General features: G+C 42.7%; 1 protein-coding gene across 3 annotated transcripts in view; it reads left to right on the top strand.

Moving 5' to 3' along the window:
* The window catches only part of ddah1 (dimethylarginine dimethylaminohydrolase 1), a 73,840-nt gene that overhangs the window by 46,358 nt on the left and 3,197 nt on the right, over nt 1-24,285 (top strand). For all 3 annotated transcript variants that reach the window (XM_041934594.1, XM_041934592.1, XM_041934591.1), the window contains exons 3-6: nt 7,275-7,374; nt 10,133-10,206; nt 15,455-15,574; nt 20,914-21,057. In XM_041934594.1, coding sequence (XP_041790528.1) covers nt 7,275-7,374; nt 10,133-10,206; nt 15,455-15,574; nt 20,914-21,057 — 438 coding nt within the window. The remainder of the gene's footprint in view (nt 1-7,274; nt 7,375-10,132; nt 10,207-15,454; nt 15,575-20,913; nt 21,058-24,285) is intronic.

Raw genomic sequence — 24,285 nt, 5'->3', positions numbered from 1 at the left:
TACAAAGCCGAAGACACCCCATTTTACAATCACAGGCATAATGGCCTGCACTTTTAGTTTGTTTCTTGCTCTCTTTTCAAATGATTTGTGTTATCCTGCCCTCGCTGCAGCCTCCCACCATTCAGATGCCTGTAAATGTTTCCAAGTGTAGCATTTTCCTCCTTGGAGCCCTGATATCCTGGGAGCCCCAAGTGAAAGCAGTCTAACAGTGCAGTAGGTTTGGCTGAAACAGCTCTTTGACGGAGGCAGACTGCCAGATCCTTGTGGTGGACGTGGTGCGAGGGTCTCCAGATCTGCTACTGTTAACTGTGCACGCCTTCACATTGACCTAATTCTCAACATTTATGTAATCCTAAAGCTGATGGGTGGATTGCAAGAGAGGAGGGAGGATGTCATGGCTTGGTTAACCACAGGTATGTTCCAACATACACTAAGGATTTGTTTGGATAACGCAAGGACAGGCCATGGAGGGTTTGTTTTCTCTTGGCTGCTACTAAATGAGTTGCTGTCATTTCGTACTTTGGTTACAAGCTGTGACAGCACTAACCCTCGCAGTTACTTCCCTTCAGGAATGTACCATTTGACCACCATGACAGCATCAGACTGGGCCCTTTTTTGCACCCACCTGTGTGATCCATGTATGAGTGCTTTGTGTGTCCACAGTGATTACTGCTCCCGCAAAAGGGACTGGAAAAATAATCATTAAGTACTGATTTCCGATAAAGGAATTTCACACTTTAAAATCCAGATTTTTTTCCCTGTGCAGTTTTTAGTGTGCGTGCATGCATGCATGTGCGTGTGTGTGTGCAATGCAGTGTAAGAGGTGTATGAATAGCCCTGTCAGAACCCCATGATAGCTTCTGTAGATTTTCTCCCTCATGGCTGCCATTTATCCAAGCCTTCAGGGGCTCTCTCTGAATAAGCACTCAGTAAAACCGCTGCCCGTGGCAACCCTTTGACAAATTAAAAATTGAGCTATTTAATCGCACTGACTTGAAAGGTTCAGATAGCTTTATCCACCTAGTTGTTGCATAGCTAATGAGATTTGTGCATTTATTTTAAATTCCATTCGGTCGTTTGGCCTGAAATGCAGTAATTATTCCCATTCTGTATTCCACTGCTCCTTGAACTTTCCTGTGCAATGGACGTCTGCTATCTGTTACGATCATCATCTGTGTCCTGGATGTCCAGCCAAAACTTGGCTATGACGCACAAGACTCACTGCTCAAACTTGTGCCCACATGTCAATACAAACAAGTCACTTTTTTCCTTTGTTTTCGCACAGCTCTTTGAATCAGTACACTGCAACCTTTGCCCGATTGTTTATGTATGTTTTGGGGTCCTTAGTTGGTTGTACAAAGAAGCCTCGAAGCTGCACCAGTTCATATTTTTATTTATAACAAAAAAGCACTCATTAACCTACTGTACACAAACTGCTCTGCACCAAACAGCAGACAAGACAAAGTAATGTGACTAGCTGGTGAACGTAGTGGAGCAATTGGCAGCTATTGAGCCAGATATTTCCTTCAGGAGATGTTGGAGAACAAAACAGCTGAAAGGAGAGTGAGTGTTGGAGTTACATTTGCCAGATCGCCAGAAACATGACTTCAGATGAATGCCAATGGTGCTCCTGTGTCTGCTGGATGTTTGAAGAGGCCAGCAGTTCCCAAACAACTCTCCTGAAAAACTCCCCAGCTGAATAGCATGTTGTGTGACTATGACGGCCTGTAGCCTTGAGTTTTCATGTCATTAGCTGTGCCAACACAGTTTTTAATACCGTGATTTCAATATTTATTGCTCTTTTTATATGTTTTGATATTTGAAAGCCTAAGACATAGTTGATGTAAATGTTGTCGTTGCTGTTGATATGTTGGCCATATAATCATTGTGAGGTGATAATTAATATATCATTGGCTTGTTTTTAACAGTTTAAATTAACTTTTGAAACAGTCCAAATTCATCCAAGACAAGAAATAAGAAATAATGATAATTTTTGACAAATTTACTTCTTAAAGTCCTATTTGTTGTCTTAATGTTAACGTATTATTATGCCATTAATTTCATGTTCTTGATTAAATGCACAAACTGCAGCTGATAACTTCCATTTAAAGAGGTTGACCTCCTTGCGTGTGAGGTGCAGAGGAATGCTGTATCCCCATTATGTTGTAGCGTGGGACACTGTTGCCTGGTGTATGGAGGCTAGGATGACCTTCAGGAATGCTATTGTTGTGTACTCTATTCCCTTTCCAAATGCACCGTGCTCTATCAGACTGATGGTCCTTTTTAGCAGAATGCGATATCCACGGGTACCAGGGGCGAGAGAAGGGAGAAGAGGTCCATAAAAAGCCCCAAATAAAAGGCTGTTCTCTCTGCTCCGTCTCCCCTGTCCTGAGCTGGAACGGCAGGAATGTGGCAGGCAGACCGACTGGATCTCAGAGCCTTCAGCCCCTAATGAATTTTAAAAGGCCTTTTTCATTCAAAGCAGGGTGCTGGCTAACAGCATGTCGCCTGGCCAAGCACTCGGGGTGGGGGGGTGGAGGAAAGAGGAGAGAAGAAGAGAGGAGCATAACAGGGTGGGAGGGAGAGGAGGTGCTGGCAAAGTGAGTTGGCATCTAAGCTGGGTGGGGTATTGGATGTCCCTCACAGTGAGAAATAATAGGCCACTCTGCATGAGAAGCCACTGTAGGAGCATTCTTGACCCTGCCACGAGGGTCGAAAGAGAATAGAGGGAATGTGAGAGACAAAGACACTGAAGTACAAGAGGAAGAGAACTCGGGCCAGAGAGGAGACTAAAGACAGGATAATCTGTTAAAAAAGAGCCTCTAGTTTAGTCAGAGGTCATCATATGAAGCTTGAAATGTCTGCTCCTGTTAAAGGAGTCATTTCGCGTTTTTGGGAAATACACTTACCTGCTTTCTTACTTGGACGAGTTGGACGAGTATATTGATGCCACTTTCATGCCTATATGATAAACATGAGTCTGCAGCCAGCAGCATTATCTTAACTTAGCACCAAGACTGAAAAAGGGGACACCGCTAGCCTCGCTTACTGTACAAACATGAAATTAGTACCAGTCTCTCCTGACAAGAAAGCGAGTTATTGCCAAAGCGTTGAACTATTCCTCTAAAGGCCACAGTACCACTTTATTGTTGATGATAACTGAGTGTTACAACAGAAAATTACTTTCAGTCTGACAGTATAATGACCTCTACTGTGTGCACCAAGATAATGAGCACTATAACAACCAACAAGCAATAAGATCAAATAGCACCGACAAAGATATACCTGACTTTGATTAATGGCCCTTGTGGTTGGTGACAGCACACTGTGGATAGATTTATGTCTCTGTAGATAGATTTTGAATCACATGAGGACACTGCGGAACCTTAGATTCAAGCTTAATCTGCTGTAATTAGCAGTGTATCTGTGGGGTGCTGTTTAGGACTTGCAGCGGCATGCTAATTGTAGTCCTACTATACAGTGGCTAGCTTTCATTCATGATTGCGGCACGCAATGCTCTGCAAAGATTTACACCAAAACCAATGAACAAGCATTCATTTTTATTAGACTGATGAGGCGAAGATGTCAACATTCACTGGCTGCTTTATCGTAGAAGGACAGCTGCCTGATACGTTTCTATGAATAACGTGGCTCTGACTCCAGAACAGTGCATACAGCAGACAGGGAGAAGAGGTTCAGTTACTGTTTGATGTAAAGATGCAATGTGCGCACGTGTGATCCAAGTGAAAACTGGATTAAAACAAGAGTTGTGACCCAACTTTGGCAGTAACAGCATTAGATATCAATGATTGCTGACGGCTGATGTCAGAGCAGAAACCTCGTTGAACCTTGAAGCGGCTGTGTGAAAGCAGGGAAAATCCTGCTAACAAAGCGCAAGTATTTAGGTTATCTGCTTTAGCGAATCCCTGTTTCTGTGACATGCCGATGGTAGCGTCAAAACGTGCTGTAAACAACATGAAGATGCAGGGTTTTCTTGGCTAGAAGTGTTTAAACACCACACTCTATGGAAACAGTGTAGCTGAGGAGATCGCCTTGTGGCTGCTGTAGCTTTTTCAAACGAATACGCTCAGCACAAACAAGAGTTGCTCCAATAACTCCCAGAATCCCTAACGGATTGTTTGGGACTTTGAATGCATGCTGTGGAATCCAGGATTCTGGAGACAAGATGGACCAGTTCCGTACTTTTGCTGATTTCTCTCAGAAAATAGAATAATTTGGCCCAAAAGTGCCTTAAATCCAGCATAGCCGATTCTTACTTGTCCAATTTTTGATGTTGGCACAGGCCCAAACGGGCACCTGCTAAGTGAAGCTGATTCTCAGCAACTGCTCCAAGTCTGCATCCACAAAATAGCCAAATCTGGAAGCCATTTATGGGCCAGAGCCGGATCACACCTGGTCACACAGTGTAAGGACACAACTGAGTGTCTCTCTCAGCCGCAGTTGGCAAACCGAACTAATACACGAGTGCTGATGTAAAATGAGTGTAATTCATTGGAAACTGACATTTAAAGAGACTGGATGATTCTGCCACTTGGCTCTAAAGCCACCGATTGATAGTACATAAGATTTTGCTTTGTGAACATTTTACTTGTTATTATTCCAGTTTTTGTTGCAGGGTTTGAGCACCAGCCTTTGTTTATTTATAGCAAGCGATGAAGTCTGTAATTTATCTGTGTCGTCAGTGTATATCGGACCACAAAACTGTATACACAAGACCATGACATCACACAGTGCGCAATCAATCTTCTCCTCAGAGAGCACTAACATTTTAGTGGGAGGAGCCCCACTAAAATGTGGTGACATGGTACTAATGTAGATTTTTCTTTTTCAACACAAGCATTTGTGCTTGTATTTTTTTTTTTCTGTCCTTATTTTCTGTGCATACTAAATCTCCGTCCAAACTCACAAGCTCCATTTTTTGGGTCCCTGTGGAAAGACGGTTTTAATTGATGTTCTCTACCACACGCACCCAGCAGACAGTGCAGATATCATGCTGGAGTCTATGTATAGGGGCCATTAAGTTTCACATAGTGAAGGGGGGCTTCAACACCCTTTGGGTCACATCACCTCCAGTGATGTCAGAGGAAATGCCGGAGAGATGAAGTAAAGAGCTGCTTCATTCGGTCCTGCAGATTCCTGGGCAGACGATCACTGTGATAGTGGAGGCTCTAGTGTGCTACGGACAGGAGAAGAAAGGAAAAAGCAGTGGCTGATAGTGATGGTGGAGACGCAGCACAGCATGTGTGACGTGTGTGGCCTTGTTGTGTTTTTTAATTATATACTCAATGTTTGATGTGGGTATAAAATATGAGGTGTCAGCTTTCCAGCTTTGTTGTGCAAATCTGACCTGGCTGATGGACTCAGACATGCAGACAAGGTCTTTGTTAATATATTACATATTTGAGCTGACTGAGGTTTCCTCACTGATGATGAATCAGTAGGAATAACTCAGCTGGAACGAGCTGAGACTGCGCAGCAATGGGACACAAAAACATCATCACACATAACTAACATCAAAAGTTCTCTTTCAACCATCTGGATTATTTACATCCTCAGAATCTGAGTCAACCTTTTATTCGCCACCCAACATACCTACAAACCTAACTAAATGAATAGCAGAGAGTGCCTTGGCGGTGCCTTTGTTTTTCATGAACTAAAATGAGAGGGATTAACTGTGAGCTATACTTAATATGCTGCTTGCTGCCGCTGTCGAAGCTTTTAAGAGACCACTAAAAAAATTTGTAACCCCGGTTCTTTGGAAGGACGCTGTGTTCTGCCTGATTAACTGGAGCAGAAAGACGAGCAAAATGCCTGCAGTGAAGTTGAAACATGGAGGAGCAGAGTTCGATTATTCTGTGGGAAAAGTGAATACTTCAGAGAACTGGGCCACAAGTCCATTTAAAGAGACAGTCATCCAAACAAACAGCTGTAAAAGTGAATGCATTGTAGCATGCTGTTATTGAGTTATACACTCAGCTGCCAGTTTATTAGGTACACCTAGCTAAAACTAATGCTGTTATAATGTTATAAAGTTTTTGTTCAAACTGTTTTAGAGTTGTATGATGATTTTGGAAGATCTAGTTTGTGTTGCTGTTGGACTGTTCTGCATTTTACAGAGCGATGTTTCTCATATTTAGTCTACATTGATATAAATGGGTGGACAAAATAGTAGAAACACCTGTCAGTTTAATGCAATACAATTCAGCTGCAGCCTCCAAAACAGCCCTACATTAAGGAAGATTTACTAACCCTGTGCCACATTTAGATAGTTGTGCCTAATGAAATGTATAATGCAATTATGTGTATGTATTTGTGCTGAATGTGAGCTGAATGTAAACTGAATGTGTGTGTGTGGGTGCAAGGAATAGACTTTTTTGTATTCATGTCCACACGCAGGCCTTCATTGCGTTATCTGGGAAGTGCATGGCACTCTACCTGGATGACCTCATGGTTCGGCCCTCCACAAATGAGGAGAAGCAGAGGCATCGTGTTGGCCAAAAAGCACAGTGAGCAGGCTGAGGTCATAGTGAGATAGGGCCTGTGGAAACACTGATGCTCTCGCTAACATGACTGGCCTCGGAAACTACCCCCGCAGGAACCCCAAAAACAGGACAGTAAAATCACACTGGGCGGTCAGACCGGAGAGCAGACCAGACCAAGTTCAGCCAGAAACAAACCTGCTCTTTCCTCAGCTTTCCAGTTCAGCAGAGGGGACATGCAGGTGAAATGTGGATTTCCATCCAAGGAGTGCATTTCATAATATACCCTAATGTTGTCCGGGTGGCAGCCATCCTTTCACTTCCTTCCTATAAATATATGAAACACAGACGACCCAGAACATTGGGACAGGAGGAGGCCTTTTTAGAGTTTGTGTCGGTGCTTCAGCGTACCTATTTTCCGCAGCCACTGCCTTGTAAAACTTTTAACACACTTCCTACAAAATGACATCATTTCATGGCTCATTAAGATGATGTCATTGCAACCTGTTGAAGAGAAAAGGTTTCGTTTCTTTGCGCTCAGTCTCAGGAATCTGGGCACTTACTGTGCCTTACACAAATCCACTGAAAATCCTTGTCATCATCTTGCATTCAGATGTCTGATTAGAACTGGACCAACCATGGTATTTGTGAAGATAGGAAATGCTGATGGTGTGGCCCATTTGATTGGGGGGCCTACTGTACGTCATTTGTGTCGTTACATCATTACAGCAGATATGTTAACTGTCTCTGTTCATGTGCTTGTGTTTGTTCCAGACGGAGCTTATGAAAAAAACTCTGAAGGATTTGAACCTGAAGATTGTGGAAATGACTGACGAGACTGCCACACTGGATGGAGGAGATGTGCTTTTTACAGGTAAACTGTGTCCCCTAAACCCTCTGCATTGTTACACCAATTAAACAACAGCCAGAGGCCATCCACATATGGAGAATGTGCAAAAACACATTTATCTGCTACTCGGCCTAGAGGGCTACCATTGGCTGTCTGGGGTTTCTATGAACTTGTGCAATTTATGTCACATAGTTGCATGAAATAGCTTTAAAGAGGTGGCACCATGTCGTCTGCGTCCGCTTGTACTGGGAGCAAATGTGGACACATGCCAGCCTCAAATGTAGTACTGTGGGGTTGCTATGGTGTTGTTATGAATCCTCAGGTTTAATCTCCTGCACATTAGTGACCTAAACTGCAAGTCAAACCCTAAAATACAGTTTGGTTTAAAATATGTAGCGGTCGTGGAGGGAGACGTGTGTCAGGATGTTGTACTTTCCTACAGCTGCTATTACAGGTTACTTAAAACCCATTATTTTACTAAGTATTTTACTACAAAGCACAAAAACATCAACCTTATATAAAACAAGGAGAGATGTAATGCACTGGGTTTTAGCAAATTCTGTTTTAAGCTGGTGTCCCTCGGCACAAAAGTTCCCAGTATGATAGTAAATGAGCATTGCTTAGCACACAGTAAACTGGAAAAACATATTACTTTTACAAGCGTCAGTGCATTTAGTTTGATTTCCAGCATTGCCTGCTTTTTACGTCAATCAGCACACAGATCCAGGTCCATTTTTGGGTTGCACCCGTACAATAAATATCTGGTTCTCGTGAGCAGCTGAACAAAAACTTTGCAGGAGGAGTCCATGTTTTTCCACCTTGCTTCCATGCCTGAGGTCAGTAATGACGTGTTTTCGGCTTTAGATTATCCCCCTTACGTCCATAAAGAAACGCAGAAATTCTCCAAAACATATTTAAAAGAGCTACATAATGTTCATGTTTCTGGTCGGCTTGCAGGAGTCTGATACAATCATATGACAGGATGCTTTGTGTTGTGTTTTTCTTTGCCACTTATGCGCTATCCATAATGTTTGATTTCTTATATAACTGACTTCAACTTGAGTTTTACTGTAAGCCATTGCATTCATATAAGAAGTATGTGTCTCGGAAAAACTCTAGAGAGCAGTGAGATAGCAGAGCATGAGCCTCCGCACTCTGTTCATAGAGATTTTGAAATGTGAAGACCATATTGTGTCTATGAGTATGTTTCTGTGTTTCCGGATCCTCCACACAGTCATTCCTCTGTGTGACCTCAATGACCTGGTGCTGCGGGGCACAAGGCAGAATTATTCTCAAAAAAAAATCTATAGCTAAAACATTGTGTACCATACCGCATGGTCCAATCATAGCCCTCACCACGGGCCTCTTACTCCTCTGTCATCAGGTCATAAAAGTGATGAGGGCAGAGAGTCGAGAGCGCGGTGGTCTTTATTAGATATTCTGTACATTCTGTTGCAGTCGTGTGGTGAGTTAAAATGTGGGTCAGTGTCTCCTACACTGCGCAGGCCACTAGGAAAAAGCATAGTACACTTAATTGGGTTTCTAGACACTGGCTTTGTGCGCTCGTTCCTTCCAGCTGAAATCGGTTTCACATGGCAGGGCTAGAAACATTTCCTGTTGGCAGGGCCCTGACGAACGGCTCATTTTGTAAAGCCTCGGCAGCTACTTTAGGAGCCCATCCCTGAGCTCAGTGTGCTGCTGCAGCCTCGCCAGGCATTCAGAGCTCTGTCTGTTTTAGCCCCACCATACTGACCACAGTTGGCCTTTCTCACAGGCATGCATAAAGTACACTCTGTGGTGACTGCAGTGTTCAGCTGCTGTGGCTCCACAGGCTCGCTGTGTTGCTGGTAATCAAGGTTTTTAGGCTTGAAGATGAACTTTTTAGGAGTCATATGTATATTCATAATGCAAAAATTATACGTAATCGTCCCATATCCCCTCTGCTGTCTGCCTTCACAATTGCTCATAGGTCATTTGTGCTGCTTTTGCATGGCCTCATTACCTTGTGTATCTTTTTAGATATGTAGTTACGTATTAATGTAAGTGCTGATTCAGTAATCATTCCATGTATAGTTGTTCAAGCTTATAGCCTCTGATCATGTTTAGTTTTGTGATCCACAAAACTGTGATCTGTCTTTTCCTGTCTGTTGTGTATGTATTTGATCTGGGAGGCGAGCTGCTGCATCTCAGTCAGGGTGGGAAGCTCAGATGCTGTAATAGATAGTAGATAACGTCGTACTGCTGTGTTCCAGGTTGCAAGTTGTTCAAAAGCAGGGAATCTGGCAAATTGTTATCATTTCACTGCTTCCCGATTGATCAGCAACAGAAAAGACGATTTGATAGTGAAAATCTGGAGAGACATTGAGCCATATGTCATGGTAAAATGCTAATGTTAGCTGTTGTCGAATGGTAGCTAATGGGTTATGAAATATGTTTTTTTGCCTTGACATATGGCTCAATGTCTAATTGTGGATAATCAGGCCATATTTCATGCTTACCATGAAATGTTTCCCTCCTGATTTTCACTCTACATTGCCTTTTCAGTTGCTGATCAGTTAGGAAGCGGTGAAATGACAACAGTTTGTCAGATGTCCTGCGTTTACACGACTTCCAACCTGGAACACAGCAGTGCGACATTATCCTTCTGATAACAGTGTTTGAGCTGCTGGCGTGTGTGAATATGAATATGGACGATTGCCCCTACAGACAAAAATACCCCTGTGTTTGCATTGAATTTTAATTTGATATTTGTTTGTGCAACTGCATCTGATTGTTTCCTCAGGCCGAGAGTTCTTTGTGGGCCTTTCCAAACGGACCAATCAGAGAGGAGCAGAGATCCTGGCAGATGTCTTTAAGGTGAGTTTCCGTAGTGCAGTGGTGTAAAAAGTGGCCAAATCACAATTAATACTTAAGAACTGTAAATGTTAAGACCCTTTTCTGTCAGAGATGTATAAGCAACCCATTACATAATATGTATACACAAGTCCAACAGAGTCAGTGTCTGAATCCAGCTGTACTTAAATGTGCATTAATTCATATTTTAATCCACTTTGGGGCAATGCAACAAGTTGTAAACCCAACACTGACATATTATCACCTCGTAAAGTTGACATGGCAATCATTCAAGCCAAAGGTGGCCCAGTTACACTCAGACATGGAGTAACATTAGCATTTATTTGCAACTGTGTTTCTGGCCACCTGGCAAATGTAAGTCCAATGTTCACTCTCGCATTAGCTTTGTTTTGGTTTCCACATGAACCTGAGGGTAATTTCTGGCTCTTTAGCTGCTTAATGCTCCTCTGCGCTCACCAGCTAGTCACTAATTTTGCCTGTCTGGCATTTGTCAGTAGACGGGCAGCGTACAGTGGATTTTTAGAGCTTTTTGCGACAGCTGAAGATTAAAATGATGAGAGTGTTACGTGAGGAACTGCAGAGTGGGGTTATAATTCTCTGTGGACGTGTCACTACACGGTAATTTTCAGCTTTCAGTATCAGTAAATAAAAGTAAATAGTGTAATTTAAGCCAGTTTCAAGACAAAATACAACTAGATCAGTCCAAAAAATGTACGTAAAATAACTGAAGTTTCAAAGGATGCATGCTAACTTTATTTATCATTCTGAAAATACAAGAAATGATATTGAATCTGTGTGCTGTTCTGAGCACATTACTGTATGAGAACGAATGACCATTTTAAAATAGATGCTCTATTTTTAATATAAAACCACCACACACTTCTTAAGTCTTTCAAATGGTCCCTAAACACAAGCCTGCTGTGAGTGATCAGACGTCACAAACAAGAAATGAAGAGATAAATATGTTAGCAATCATAAAAGCTTCAGACAACGAAGATAACGGCATCATCACTCCATTTAGCTTGCTTTTTTCCATTCGGTTCTACGTCCCCTCTCTGATTCCATTCCTCCCTCCATCCATCTCTGCCTCACCCCCACCCGCTCCTCTCAATCCATTATATCTCTCCTCCGTCCATTCATCTCTGCCTCCATTTGTTCCATCCTTGCATTCACTTAGCTGTGCTGGTTGTGGATGTCCAGTCTGCGCCAAGGCCATGCTGTCTGTGTGGACTATATACTGTAGAGCACATGCAAACATGAACTGTTGCTAAGAGATGTGGAAAGCCTTCGACGCAGCCTGATGGCTGTGCAAGCAGCGAAATACTAAGTACCCTTTTGTGTTTGGAAGCTAGTTAGCAAAAAGCTGATTTGCTCATGAGTTCATTTCAGGCTACAGAGGCAACAAACTGCACAGACTGGGTAGCACTTTGAATACATTGTGTTTATATGTGTTTACAGTTAATTGTGCAGGGAACAACAAAAATAGTCTGGGACGTTAAAGTTATATTGACCTAAAAGTGAGAGTAACCACCAAGTAAATACTTATGCAGAGTGCAATTAAAAAAGTATTTCTACTCTGTTATTTAGCACCACTGAAGCAGAGCGCTCTGAGGCTATTGATTGATGGATGCAGCTTTAAAGAGTCCCAGTGGCTATTAGTCGTCAGTGCCCGGGTCCAGGCCTCAGCTGGCTTTGGGGCCTTTTTAATCAGCTATTGATGCAAACTTCTGCCACCTCTGTACACAGTGATTACACCGGCAGTTGATGACACTGATTAAAAAGGTGATGTAGGAGGGAAAGACCTCGCTCATGAATCACTCTATGAACACCTTCGTCCTGTGCTATTACTAATTAATTCATTACCTGTCTGTAAATCACTGCTGTGCTCACAGATTGTTGAGGTTGTCTCTATATATATTCCTCACACTTCTTACACATTGCTATTGAGTCATATATGTAATTAAAACCACGAAGCTAAACACAGCACTTCCTCCTCCTCCTCATCATCATTATCAGCAGCAATATTTTCATCAATCAATAGCTCCCTGTTAAAATTGCCTTTAAAGCTCAGTCTTCCATTCTTTACCTTGTAAGTAAACGCTGTCTTCCTTTGAATGATTTGGCTGTCGGCTGCTTTCTCTCATCATTTAGCCTCCTTTCAACCCCTGTTAATGTCATCGTGTGATTTTGAGAGTCTGACTAACTTCTGTGCACTGTGGCCTGGCTTGATGGCCACAGCTGAGCTCAACAATCGCACCCGCATATGAGACACACATCCAGAGGAAATGTTCCGCAAAACTCCCCAAACATCGCTGAAACAACAGACTCGGGCAAACCGGATTTAGGCACGCAGCCTACAAACAGTGTGGCCACAAACACAGACTGATTCTATCTATCTTGTTTACCTTTACTGTAATGTGAAGGAGGTTCATACCTCAGACTTATGCGTATTGCTTTTGGATTTTCTTTGAGTCTGTATCAAAAGAGAAAAGCCGACTGACTCGCAAGTTCAGAGGTGGGTCACGGCGTGAAGAGTTCAACACATTACGGTAACATGAATGGCCTTATTACTGTGCTTCCATCTTCCCATCTGCATCTGATTTGAATTCCTCATCATGGATCCCTCTCTGTTTTCTGTTATCTTTGATAAAACAGACTTAATGATGCGTCTCTGGGAAATGACACTAGGAAAAATCGCTTGAGCGTCCATTATTGTTTTTTCCATCTTTTATCAGATTGATTCCGCCTATCGCTGTTGTTTTTTCCTTTCATTATCAAATTAAGGATCATTTTGTTGCCAGGTTTGTTTAGCACTCAACAACTGCATGCAGATGTTGAAGCTCTTTTCTTTATGGTCCTTGCAGAGGTCAGAATAGATGGTGCTGTCGATTGCATGAGTTAGTTTGGGAAGAAGTCACAAGGAGGCCAAATCTTTTCTCCCACAGCTACGAGGTGTTGAGTTCTAACTCGTGCCAATGAGACACGAGCATGGACGCTGCTAAAGACCGCAGCAGTGAAGCTCAGTCTGCGCTGCTTCTGGGTTAGTCAGAAGGGTCTTTTTGGGTCACAACATGGCAGCCTATCAGATGAAAAGCAGCCGTCTCTCCCTTCATTCCCTTATAGATTTATTTTCATGAGGTGAAAAATATGAGTCGTATTTCTAATTTTACACTGCAACAAAACTTTTTGTTCATGGATAAGGAATGAAGAAAGCTCAGATTACATAATTCCCAGTTGTCCTTTAGTATCTGCTAAACAAGTGCCAAAGAAAGAGTTCAGGAAAACATCAAGGATGGGGTAATTTAGGTTTTTTGCATGATGAACTGCCGAGTGCGATTCTTCTCTTCAGTCACAGTAATTATTTCAGTGAATCATAGCCCTGTGATTGAGCTAATGATGCAGTGCAAATATTGACCTGAAAAGTGTTAACATATACTTGAATGGAAAATGTCACAATGGAGTGTAACGGTGGATAGTGTACACTATACTTCACAGGGTTTTATGAAGCTAAGAGCTATAAAAACCAATGCAAAACATATTATGTGATTAAAAAAACATGCGGATGTCAGTTGGAAGTTATTTTCTTAGGCGCAAATCACACTTTATACTATCATATAAATGTACTCACATAGATTCAGAGAGGAAAGGCCTTGGAAAATAAGTTTAAAGTCTCACATCCTATCATAATTCAAATTACAGCTCAGTATCGACTCTGGCTGTTGCACTTCTTAAAGACTTACAGTACGTCTAACTGTCCCACGCTGAGAGTCCATGTATCAAATGCTCAATCAGTCAACTTGAAAGAGGGAAATTCTTTCTGCCCAATAAATCAAAATCAAAACAAAGTCTGTGGTAAAATGATGTTTTTTCAGTAGAGTATGCGATGTAATAATTCTTCAAATATGGAGCCCAGGCTTTAATTCTTGCCAGGGTTTCAACTGGCATTTTAATGAAGGGATCAGTCCAAAATCAGCTGTCAGAGGCTAAAAATAAGTAGAACACTATAGGCCCCTATACAGTACTGTAGAAATGATCTATCTATCAATATAGATGCTATTACTTAAGGAAAGCTGTTTTTATCCTCAATCTGAAAAGTTTTGAGATTTAAAGGCCCTGAAAACTAAGATTTTCTTAAGGAGCCTCTAACTATGAGGAATGGGGTCCAACGTGAACACCACATTTTCTGCCATTTCACAAGAGGTTTTTTCGTATCTGCGTTGTCTCACTGGTTTGAAGAGGGCACGGTGGAAAAATGTGATGTCATGTGCACATATGCACCCATCAGAGTTTAGATTTAGACATTTCAAACAAAACGTGATGACAGGCGCCGTGTTGTTGGCTCGTGTCGCTAACCTGTCAGTTAAATGTGATCAAACCACACCCATGCATTCCTGATGAAGTAAATTAGCTGAGATTTTAAGTGTTACTCTCAATAAATGATAACTGAGGAAGTTTTTTACAATCTTTAACTTTGATTGTTGCTATTTATCCATTAATATTTACTATCATAGAGAAAAACATCAGACTTGAAACAAAGTTTTCAGGGGGTTTAAAGATTTAAAAGAAACACCTCAACATTTAGTGTTCAACTTCCTGCAGCCAGAGAAAAATTCTCCAATCAGGCTCCTACAGGTCTGTAATAATAGCTCCGCACCAGAGCTGCCCAACACTTCATCTTAAAGGCTGCTTTTGGCCCAGTTTAATGACATTGCATAAGCCACTATAGTGTTCTTTAAATTCTCTTATAAATCCAAAGCATTGTATCATTTCACTTGCGCTGACTGAAGCTGTGGCGCTGTGTTGTGGTTCGAAAGGAGTGTGATCTATTGTCAATGACGAAGGAACACTTCCACCTAGTTATCACACCTGTTTGTTCCAATCATTTATGACAGTGTCACATTAGTATTAAAGTACATATAAATCTGTTCACCATATCATTGTACGTCTATAGAGATCATTGTAGAGACGTATGGGACAATATTATATTGGATTATTTAGACATTGTTGCTGTGAGTAGCATTTGTCTCTTTCTGTAAACTCGATGGAGACCTACCTTCATAGAATTATAATTGTGAGTGAAGAGTGCGTTGGCAGATGCAGAGCAGGCTCTTAATGTTGACACCACAAACCTGATTCCTGCTTAAAGAGGTGCCATGAATTTAAATTATTTTTTGCTGCCTGGTCCCGTTCCATCTTCATGAAGCTCATCATATCCGGTATTTGCTTCACCTAACTGGCCTGTGTTTTGCAGGACTACGCCGTGTCGACTGTGCCTGTCGTGCAGGGGCTGCACCTGAAAAGTTTCTGCAGTATGGGAGGACCCGGACTCATTGTCATCGGCTCCAGTGAACCGGCACAGAAGGCCCTCAAGGTATGGAGTTAGTGTATGCGCGTGCAGCAAAAGCATCATCCTGCATCATCATGCTTGCTTCCCCCAGCTGTAGTCATGGAAACCACTGAATCAATGCAGTGGCATTGTTTGGATAACTATGACGCACATTGACGCAGCTGATTCCTTTTTTTTTTTTTTTAATTCTTGGTTGGCTCTTGCTTGTTGGTATGAACATCCCTGTCCTTTTTTCTCCCGTTCTGCAAAGTATTCCGCAAGAATAACACAACAAGACAGGACATCCCATGTGTTGATTCAGAGCAGACTCCCTTACAGCTTGATCGCTGCTTGCCACTGCCAGTGCATTGAAACCACCTATCACCTTAATCTCTCCTTTTTAATTCATATTCTCGGCTGATCTGAGGGGATCGCCCCTGGCACTCACACTTCAGCTTCAATCGCAAAGGTGCTGTCCCTCCAGCAGCAACAGCTTGAGCTCATTACTGCGCGTAAGGCTTCTGAATCGATCGAGCTCCATCACAACAACAGCCTTCAAAAGCTAAACCCAGGGGACGCTGAAGGACTCGACATGAAGAAGAGGCAGTTTACACCCTGACAGAGACAGATTGGCCGTTCACAAAGGGAATAATAAATCTCAGCCCATCCCTGTGATGGAATTATCCCTAAGATTCCCAGACACCGTCACATGAGTCTGTGTGTAAGCTTTTGGGACGGCGTGCATGACTGAAATGCAGTGAAATACGTATTTGCGCAGCATAGACTCACATGCTATTTGTCTAATTACATAAGTATGAAGACTTACACACAAGCACATATACACTCTTGGCCTTGACGGATGCTCACTGGAAGCTTTTCATGCACCTCCTAGTGTGATACCCCCCCCTACTGGCCCAGCCCTACACAAGGTTACTTTAAGTCAAGTGAAAGTCAGTGTATCTCAGGGGCAATTAAAACCAGACCATCTGACAGCACATCCTAATGAGGCAAAGTACTTGAGAGCAGCAAGGTCAGACTTGTTGGTTTGTAACCATGTTTGCATCGCTGAAGTGTACAAAAGAAGTCAAGAATCTATGCATAAACATAAACACACATGCTAATTGATTTTATATCCCAGCATCGACTCATTAAGATTCCTGCCTGTTTGATCACCCCAGTAATTAGCTACTGGAGCGAGGAGTGGCCGTTAGCGAGACTTAATGACAGACTGCTCGCTCTCTAATTATGGCTTACGTCACCCTCTCTTGCAGCAATTAGCTCCTGTTTTAAAGGACTTTTAACGAGCCTGGATTTGTAATTAGGTAATGTTCTCTTTGTGTGGGGAGCGAGATCTCATGAATGCTGTTTTAATGAATTCAAAGTGCTTGTTTTGGATGTGGATGCAGCTCTTATGGCAGCGAGGCTCCTTGTCTGTGTACCCTTGGACAAAGACGCTTTGTACAAGTTAAAGTTGGCGCCCGACTAATTCGCTTTGTCTTTAGGGAGCTAGATTGTGCTGCTATAGAATATTCCCTGACAAAAGAGGACCTGTTTGCAGTATGTGGTTGGAGGTTTGGAAATGTATGTATAGTTAATAAGGCTGTTAATTTTGACTCTGCTTTGCAGTTTGGCTCCATCTTTATCTTGGATTACTTTAACAATAATAGTAATTTCACTCTCAGTGCTCATAATGTGTGTACGTGTAGGCCGGGTGTAGTCTCCTGTCTGTGTTTAGCTCTCCCAAGGATGAGAGTACATGTTGACCGGATGGATTTTGTCATCCATTTGCCGCTGTCACTGCCAAGCTTCACTCATGAAGTCATCATCCCGAAATACCGCCTCTGTCAGAGGCTGCCTTACTCTGCCCCGCTTGATTCATGAGGTCATTACTCTCTGCTGGTCAGAGTTTGATCTGCACCTCAAGGATGTTTGCACACTTGAGTTTTATAGATAATGAGGTGACAACACGGTGTGGGTCGTATTCAGGATGAGTTGTGTTTGATGACCAAATCCTGGTCACAAACATGCTCATATGCACAAGCTGCATCCTGAAATGTATTCTTCATTTTTGATTAACTTAGAAGTTTGACAGATAAATCAATGGGTTAGGACTATGTTTAATATCAGGAAAAGAGCGGCTTTTGAGCCTTATGTGTCCTTGCCTATGCTGTGAAAGCATGCATTCATTGAGTCCTTCAGCTGCAGTGCAGCACAGAGCAGCAGCTGATAACACATCTAAGATCTCAGATTTGAGGCTATGACCTGTCGCCTTGTTTCTTCCTCAGACAATAATCCAACAAGACCCTGCCTGGAGATCTCAGGCCGGCAAACTCAGTAACCTCTTTCACTCTGGAGCTAAATGCTAACATCAGAATGCTAACATGCTCATAATCACAATGCTAACAAGGTACCAGGTATAATGGTTGCTAGCATATTTGCACCAAACAAAGTACAAGGCAGAGGGTGTTCATTAGATTGGCAGGTGTTTAGTAATTTCTGAGGGGGACATGAACGCATGTACAAAATTTCATCACAATCTATAAACAGTACACACACCCAAAAATAGCTGCTGAGATATTGCAGTATGTATTATATCAGGAAGCGGGCCATATATGGCATTTGAGCACTAGGTTTCCTTGCCAGTGATGAGTCAGCTGCAGAGTCAGAGAGTCAGCACCATGGATTACAGTCTAGGGTCTCTGAATTGTTGCCTTGTATATATAATAAGACAGAGAAGAATTCTGTTTTTTCTCAGTATTGGAGATGTTCTGCATCATCCGCGCCCCTTCCTTCCCTCAAAGTCTTCTTCTATTGGATGCAAAAGGGTGCAGCAATAAACATTCTCTGTAGACCAATAATATTTCCAGAGTGAAATGTGTGTCAGGGAGCCATAACAAACATTTATTGTACATCAACAGGAAGCAATTTCAGCTTCATTTCCCCTCTGGAGTTGGAAGCAGCCTCAAGTAGGATTTGTCTTGAACATGCTGCTGTTGTTCATCAGTGAAAAGAAGTATTGTAAAACTTTTAAAAGGCTTCCTGGAAGGATTACTACAATGAGCATTATAAGTATTCATACCAGGAGCCAACATACAGATTGTGCTGATGACCACGGAGGATGGCATGAGGTCCAGCAAATTGTCAGCGTTTTTGTTAACTGGTCAAGATTGGAATGGCCCAGCGAGGATTTTATTACCTTCCAGTAAATATTTTGTTTTAGCAGCTCTGACCGAGCGCATTCTGCTGCCCAGTTACCACTCTGTGTATTAACTGGACGTCAGCCACTGTCCAGAAGTAAGCTGCTGCTGATTTGCTGTAGCTGTACATCTGGTCGAGGGCCAGGATGACTATGTAGAAGCCTTTCTTCTCCATTTTTGCTATTGCTCTCAAACAATTGAAGAAGTCACAAATCTGAGACACATTAAAGCTACCAGGCAGATGAACTGATGTTAACAAGATTTGAATAGATGAAAAATCTTTTAATTCAGTATTTAAGCTAATATACTGGCTTTGTATTGATTGGATGAACAGAGAACCAACTGTTCATTAGTCGGGTCAGCTTTCGAAGGATTTCATAACATTTTTTCCTTAAATCTTGAATCGTTTTTAGTGAGAAAATGACATGTTTTCGAGACAGAGAGCGAAGCCAGAACAACTGTGATCTTTGGTGGAGTCAGCGTTTACTCTCCTCTCTACCACTCTTAATCCCCCTGTGTGTGAGAGACCGTGTTGGCGGTCACGCACATGTACGGTGTTTTCATTTAGGGCTGCTGCAATCAGCTAACACACCCACAAGTGACCTGGGAATGTGTCTGGTCTGGTTGCACACATACAGTCATAACATGCACACACACACACACTCACACACACTGCTTGTACTCCACCCTGCAGCCCTGCAGTGTCAGCTGCTATAAAGTTAATCTGATTTATTTTACATTGTCATTTGCCTGGCCTGCTAATTTACTGTTCATAAATCAAAATGAGTTACGCTTATTAGATGTGTCAAGATATTAGTCAGGCTCTATCAGTTTGCTGTACTGGCGCATTGCATGATTTCCTTTTTTATTCTTTGTTTTTAGCATTGTTCGTGCAGAACGCTCATTCCAGTGTTGGTTTTGCACAGCACTTCCCAGAGATCACGGCCCCATTTAACAAGTCCAATCCTATGACAACTTTTTCCTCGGGTTTTCTATTTAATGATGGGATTTGCTGCTCATGCTAACCACACAATTGTTCTTCTGTTTATTCCAACCAAGCACTATTGCTGCTGCCAGAAACATAAAAACATAAAATGTGTCACTTCCTGTATGCAGAATAGATTTTCCCAGGGAAGCTCTAACAGAGTGCTGAGAGCAGCACATTTGCTATTGGGTTGGATCAGTTGGCAATAGACTTCTATTCACATAACGATAACTAATTTTTTCAAGTACACGGTGTGTGAGTGTATTGTGCAAGTAACATAATGCAAAGTAAGGCAGATTTGTATATAACACACACAGAGAGCAAGTCAGTGGGAAGTGAAATGACAACATCGTCAGCCACAAAGCCCATTGTGCTCACAAAACACATGCTTTTCTCCCACGTCTGTGGTTGTGTCATCACATCCATTCACAGCCACTCCTTCAAACCTATATGTGCGTCAAGCAGGCGTCACACATTTCGATGCAGTCTAGTCCCATGAGGGGATATTTAGCGGATTTTGTGAGAAAAGTTTAGAAAGTCTCAATAGACGTTACATTTCTTTTTTCATAAATTCAGCTTTTGATTATGACCTTTTCTGACTGCTGATCATTAGCTAACCTCAGCACGAAGTCATCCTGCCCACGATTAAAGACGAAAGCACCCAAACAGAAGAGACACAAGGCGTCTGGTGAAAATCTCACTTCTTAAAATACCTTTTCTGAATGCTGACGCGTGAGGGTTTTTTGAACTGGCTTTCCACCTCGCCTCCCCTCATCGTCTCTGAGGTATCCGTCCGCAGATGTTCTGCTCATAAACATTAAGAGGCACCTGCTTCTCCTCTGGTCATAACATCCTCACCCCCCGACTTCCACTTGGCAACATAGGCGTCTTCTCCGCCTCTCTTCCCCCCGCCGCCTGTCCCACCTTCAACTCCTTCAGATTACATAAATAACATGACATCTGCTGAGAAAGAATGTCTGTCTACTCCTGCGTTCTCCATTAAGGCCCCCCCGGCCAGCACAAAGCGGTTTGGCCAGCACAAAGATGTGGCTCTGCCTTTGGTATTGTGGCCTTGCTTCTGACTCAGAGCGTCCGATAATCTGAATAACTGTTTTCTGTCTGAAAGTCATGTGGACTCCCACAGCCTGTTCTTTGTTTACCTAAATGTCTATTTCCTGTCTGTCTCTTATTTGTGTGTGTAGATCATGCAGCAAATGAGTGACCATCGCTATGACAAGCTGACCGTGCCTGATGACTTCGGTGCCAACTGCATCTACATGAATCTGCCTAATAAGGGACATGTGCTGCTACACCCCACGGCAGAGCAGTTTCCGGAGAGCGCAAAGGTGATTCTCAGCTCATTTCACATCCACAGACAGTCATTTTGTCTCGCACACGCAAACACACATTCATTTACAATCCTAAGGCTACACCCCTGGGAGAGAGAAACAGCGTCAGGACAGTCAGGCAGGTTTAGTGGCTTGAATTTAAAGAGCGCTCGTCTTTGTTGCTCTCCATCCTGCCCAGACATCTGAGACAAACAACTGGCTGGAGAGGGAAACCCTGCAAGAACCTGCTTGGTTGTTTTACGCGGACCACCGCAGGTCAACCACAACCAACACTGTGGTTTTAGACAAAGGAACATGCAGTTTTATTTGAAGTGACCTTTTGTGGACATGACTCGACGACGACAGAGTAGGAGCCTGAGAGGTTGGAGTCCCACGAAAAAAAACTTGGGTTCATTTTCGCCTCATTATCATCAAAATAAAGCTTCTTAAGGCTGCTATTAACTGTGGATCAAATGACTACGTGCATGTGAAAGCGGTCACTCGTCGTGTTGAACTCAGACACTTATCCCTTGACCCTGCGGTTCCCCTTGTAGAGTCTTTTCAGCTCATCGTTTTGGTTTTACAGCTTCGCTGTTTTGGTTCAGTCTCGCCTGGGTCCAGACCTTTGAATCGGCTCACTCCACAGAGTTGACTGGCTCGTTTGGCGTCATGAGGTGAAACAGGTTTATTGTCTCTGTGCACCAGAGCCAAAGAGGAGTGATAACAATAATGGCGACCAATATATAAGATAGACTATCTGCTATCAAGGTTGTTTTCCAGCTGACACCGTAGTTTGTTTTTACTTTGCTCCACTCTTGAAACCTCAGCATAATCAATATGTTGGCATGGCTACAAACCAGAGCATTGGTCTCTCATCACTGATTAGAGAGAATCCAAACCAAAAATCAATTAATGCAGGTTGAAGTATCTTAAAGTTCTTCATCTACAACTGACTACACCAATTATTTTATAATTTTATTTTAAGAATATTTCTTCATTCCTTGTTTAGATCCCCATTAGCTTTCACAAAGTAGTCGCTGGTCTACCTGGGGTCTGTAACAGGAGGCATAATGCCAGAAAAATCTGTTAAAGATGCCAGATCCCTGACTACTCCAGTCCAGATGAAAGTCAAATGGCTTGATGTTACATCTCAACTTTTTGTACTTGTGGCTGCCAAGTTAGTGCTATTTCAGCAAGGGAAATACCAAAAGAAATCTATAAGGATGAGACTAATTTTAAAGAAATATTGAGGAGTTGCCTTGGGCGCCCTCTTAACAGCTATCCTTAGCATGTGTTCCCTGTTAAACTGTTATATGCTGAGTGCTGGCTCGACGTACCTGGCTGAACTCACGCTATCATTGTATGAACACGTACGACCGCAAACATTCTTCAATGTCTTTCAGACATACAGTGACCTACTTGCAAACCCCGTCAAGATGTGCCGTTCGCTGAGGACACTCGCATCTTGTTTTCCACGGTAACTCACCGTGAATGACGTGTTATTATCTCACTTTGTCTGTTGGGGTTTGGAAAGGCTGAGCCGTAGCCGTGTTATTTAGATGCTTTGGGGTCACTCCACATCACAACAAGCCAAAAGGATTCTCACAGGATCGAACTCAGCACCCTACAATCTGCAGAGACAGTGCTCAGACCTCAAAATGTACTCTGTGGTTAAAACCCCAACCTCCGCCAGCTATTTTTAGAAGGAAGAATTCGCAAAATTATGCGTCTTTGGACATAGATCTATGGTGAGGGCTCAGTTTTCCAGGAAGATTAACTGAGGGAATTCAACTGGAGCATATTTGTGTAACTCATGCTTCCTGCTTTGGTAGCACCTTTCAACGGATCATTTGGAGCAATATTTGAGAAATGTACGTTTGTTCCATGATCCAGTTTCCTTTTATAATGTTCAAACCCACCAGAAACTGGCCAAACCCCCGTTTAAAAAGTGGTAGCTTAAAGAAAGTGGAAAAATATAAATAGCACAAGACATAACGTAAGCAGTAAGACAGCAGGGATAGTTTTATCATGCCGTGTTGTACAGTAAGTCTGCAGTCAGTACAAGTTTCCCAAGGGAACTTGTTGCTGTTTCCTCCAATGAGATGAAGAGATTTCTCAGCACAATCACAGAGACGTTCTGCAAGACTTCTGCAGCTTTCTAACTCCAAACATTGTCTGTCCTAATCTCCGGGCTATTTTTAGTTCGCTCGTGAAGTTACATAAGAGTCCCACATTAACAAAGGCGGGGGGTCATGAGAGAGGATTGGTGGGGTCGGAGGGGGTGGAGACAGGACATCTTTAATGGTTAGCAGTGGCGACGGCTCTACAGGGCTCAGGTTGGAGATAAAGAAACTGAGCGCACAAAAGGCCCAGTGAAAAATAGAAGCCCCTACTGTGTGGGACCATGCCACCCTCCGACCCAACATATAAATCTCAACCACAGTAATGAGAACTCGGCTGGAAGTGTTCAGAAAAAGAGACACTGTGGAGGTGGAGATGCTATAAACAGCAGGAGGTTTACTGATGTTGTTTTGGGGGAGTTGTACAACCTTCCCTGAGTTGACCCTCTGATCATGGTCTCGACACAACTTTTTTTTGTGGATGGCGACGCTCCGTGGTCTAAAACTTTGGTTCGGACTGAAATATATCCAGTACTTTAGTTTGTAGCCAAATACCTGCAAAAACAAGATTAATGATGTGTAAATTGTGTAGAAATTTGCATGAACACAATATTTTTAAGTGGCGTGCTGGTGTAACACAAGAGTAGGATGGTGCAGTGCCCCCACTACACAAAATGTCTCAGTCATGGAGAAGAATCAGGAGTTATAAGGCACATGATTGTGGTGGCTTTAAACATGGCGACCGGTTCACATGAGGCTTCATCAGTCGTATTGCATCATGAGATAAGAATCTGTTTCGTTGGTCCTTCTGGCTGAGCCGTCGGGTTTATGTGCCGCAAGGTCTCGCTCAGGATCACAGCGGGGTTGAAGTGAGAGTTTAAAGAGAAAAATATCCTGGTTTGGAAGTCTGGTAGGAAAACACTGGTTTTCTTCTGGAAAATGTCCACAGGGTGACACACTACTTTACGAGGGTCTTTTGAGAATGTCGTAATAGTTCTCACTCCCATCTTTTTCTTCTCTATTTAACCGGGAGACCAGGAAACCTTCCTGAATGCTTGTTCTCCTCCTTCACATTTTATGTCTCTCTGCAGGGCTTTTATATCATATCAGTCACATTACAAGTTAA

Source organism: Chelmon rostratus, chromosome 4, assembly GCF_017976325.1.
Source record: "Chelmon rostratus isolate fCheRos1 chromosome 4, fCheRos1.pri, whole genome shotgun sequence".
NCBI classification, from domain to species: domain Eukaryota; kingdom Metazoa; phylum Chordata; class Actinopteri; order Chaetodontiformes; family Chaetodontidae; genus Chelmon; species Chelmon rostratus.
This window is presented reverse-complemented; position numbering and strand designations above follow the sequence as displayed.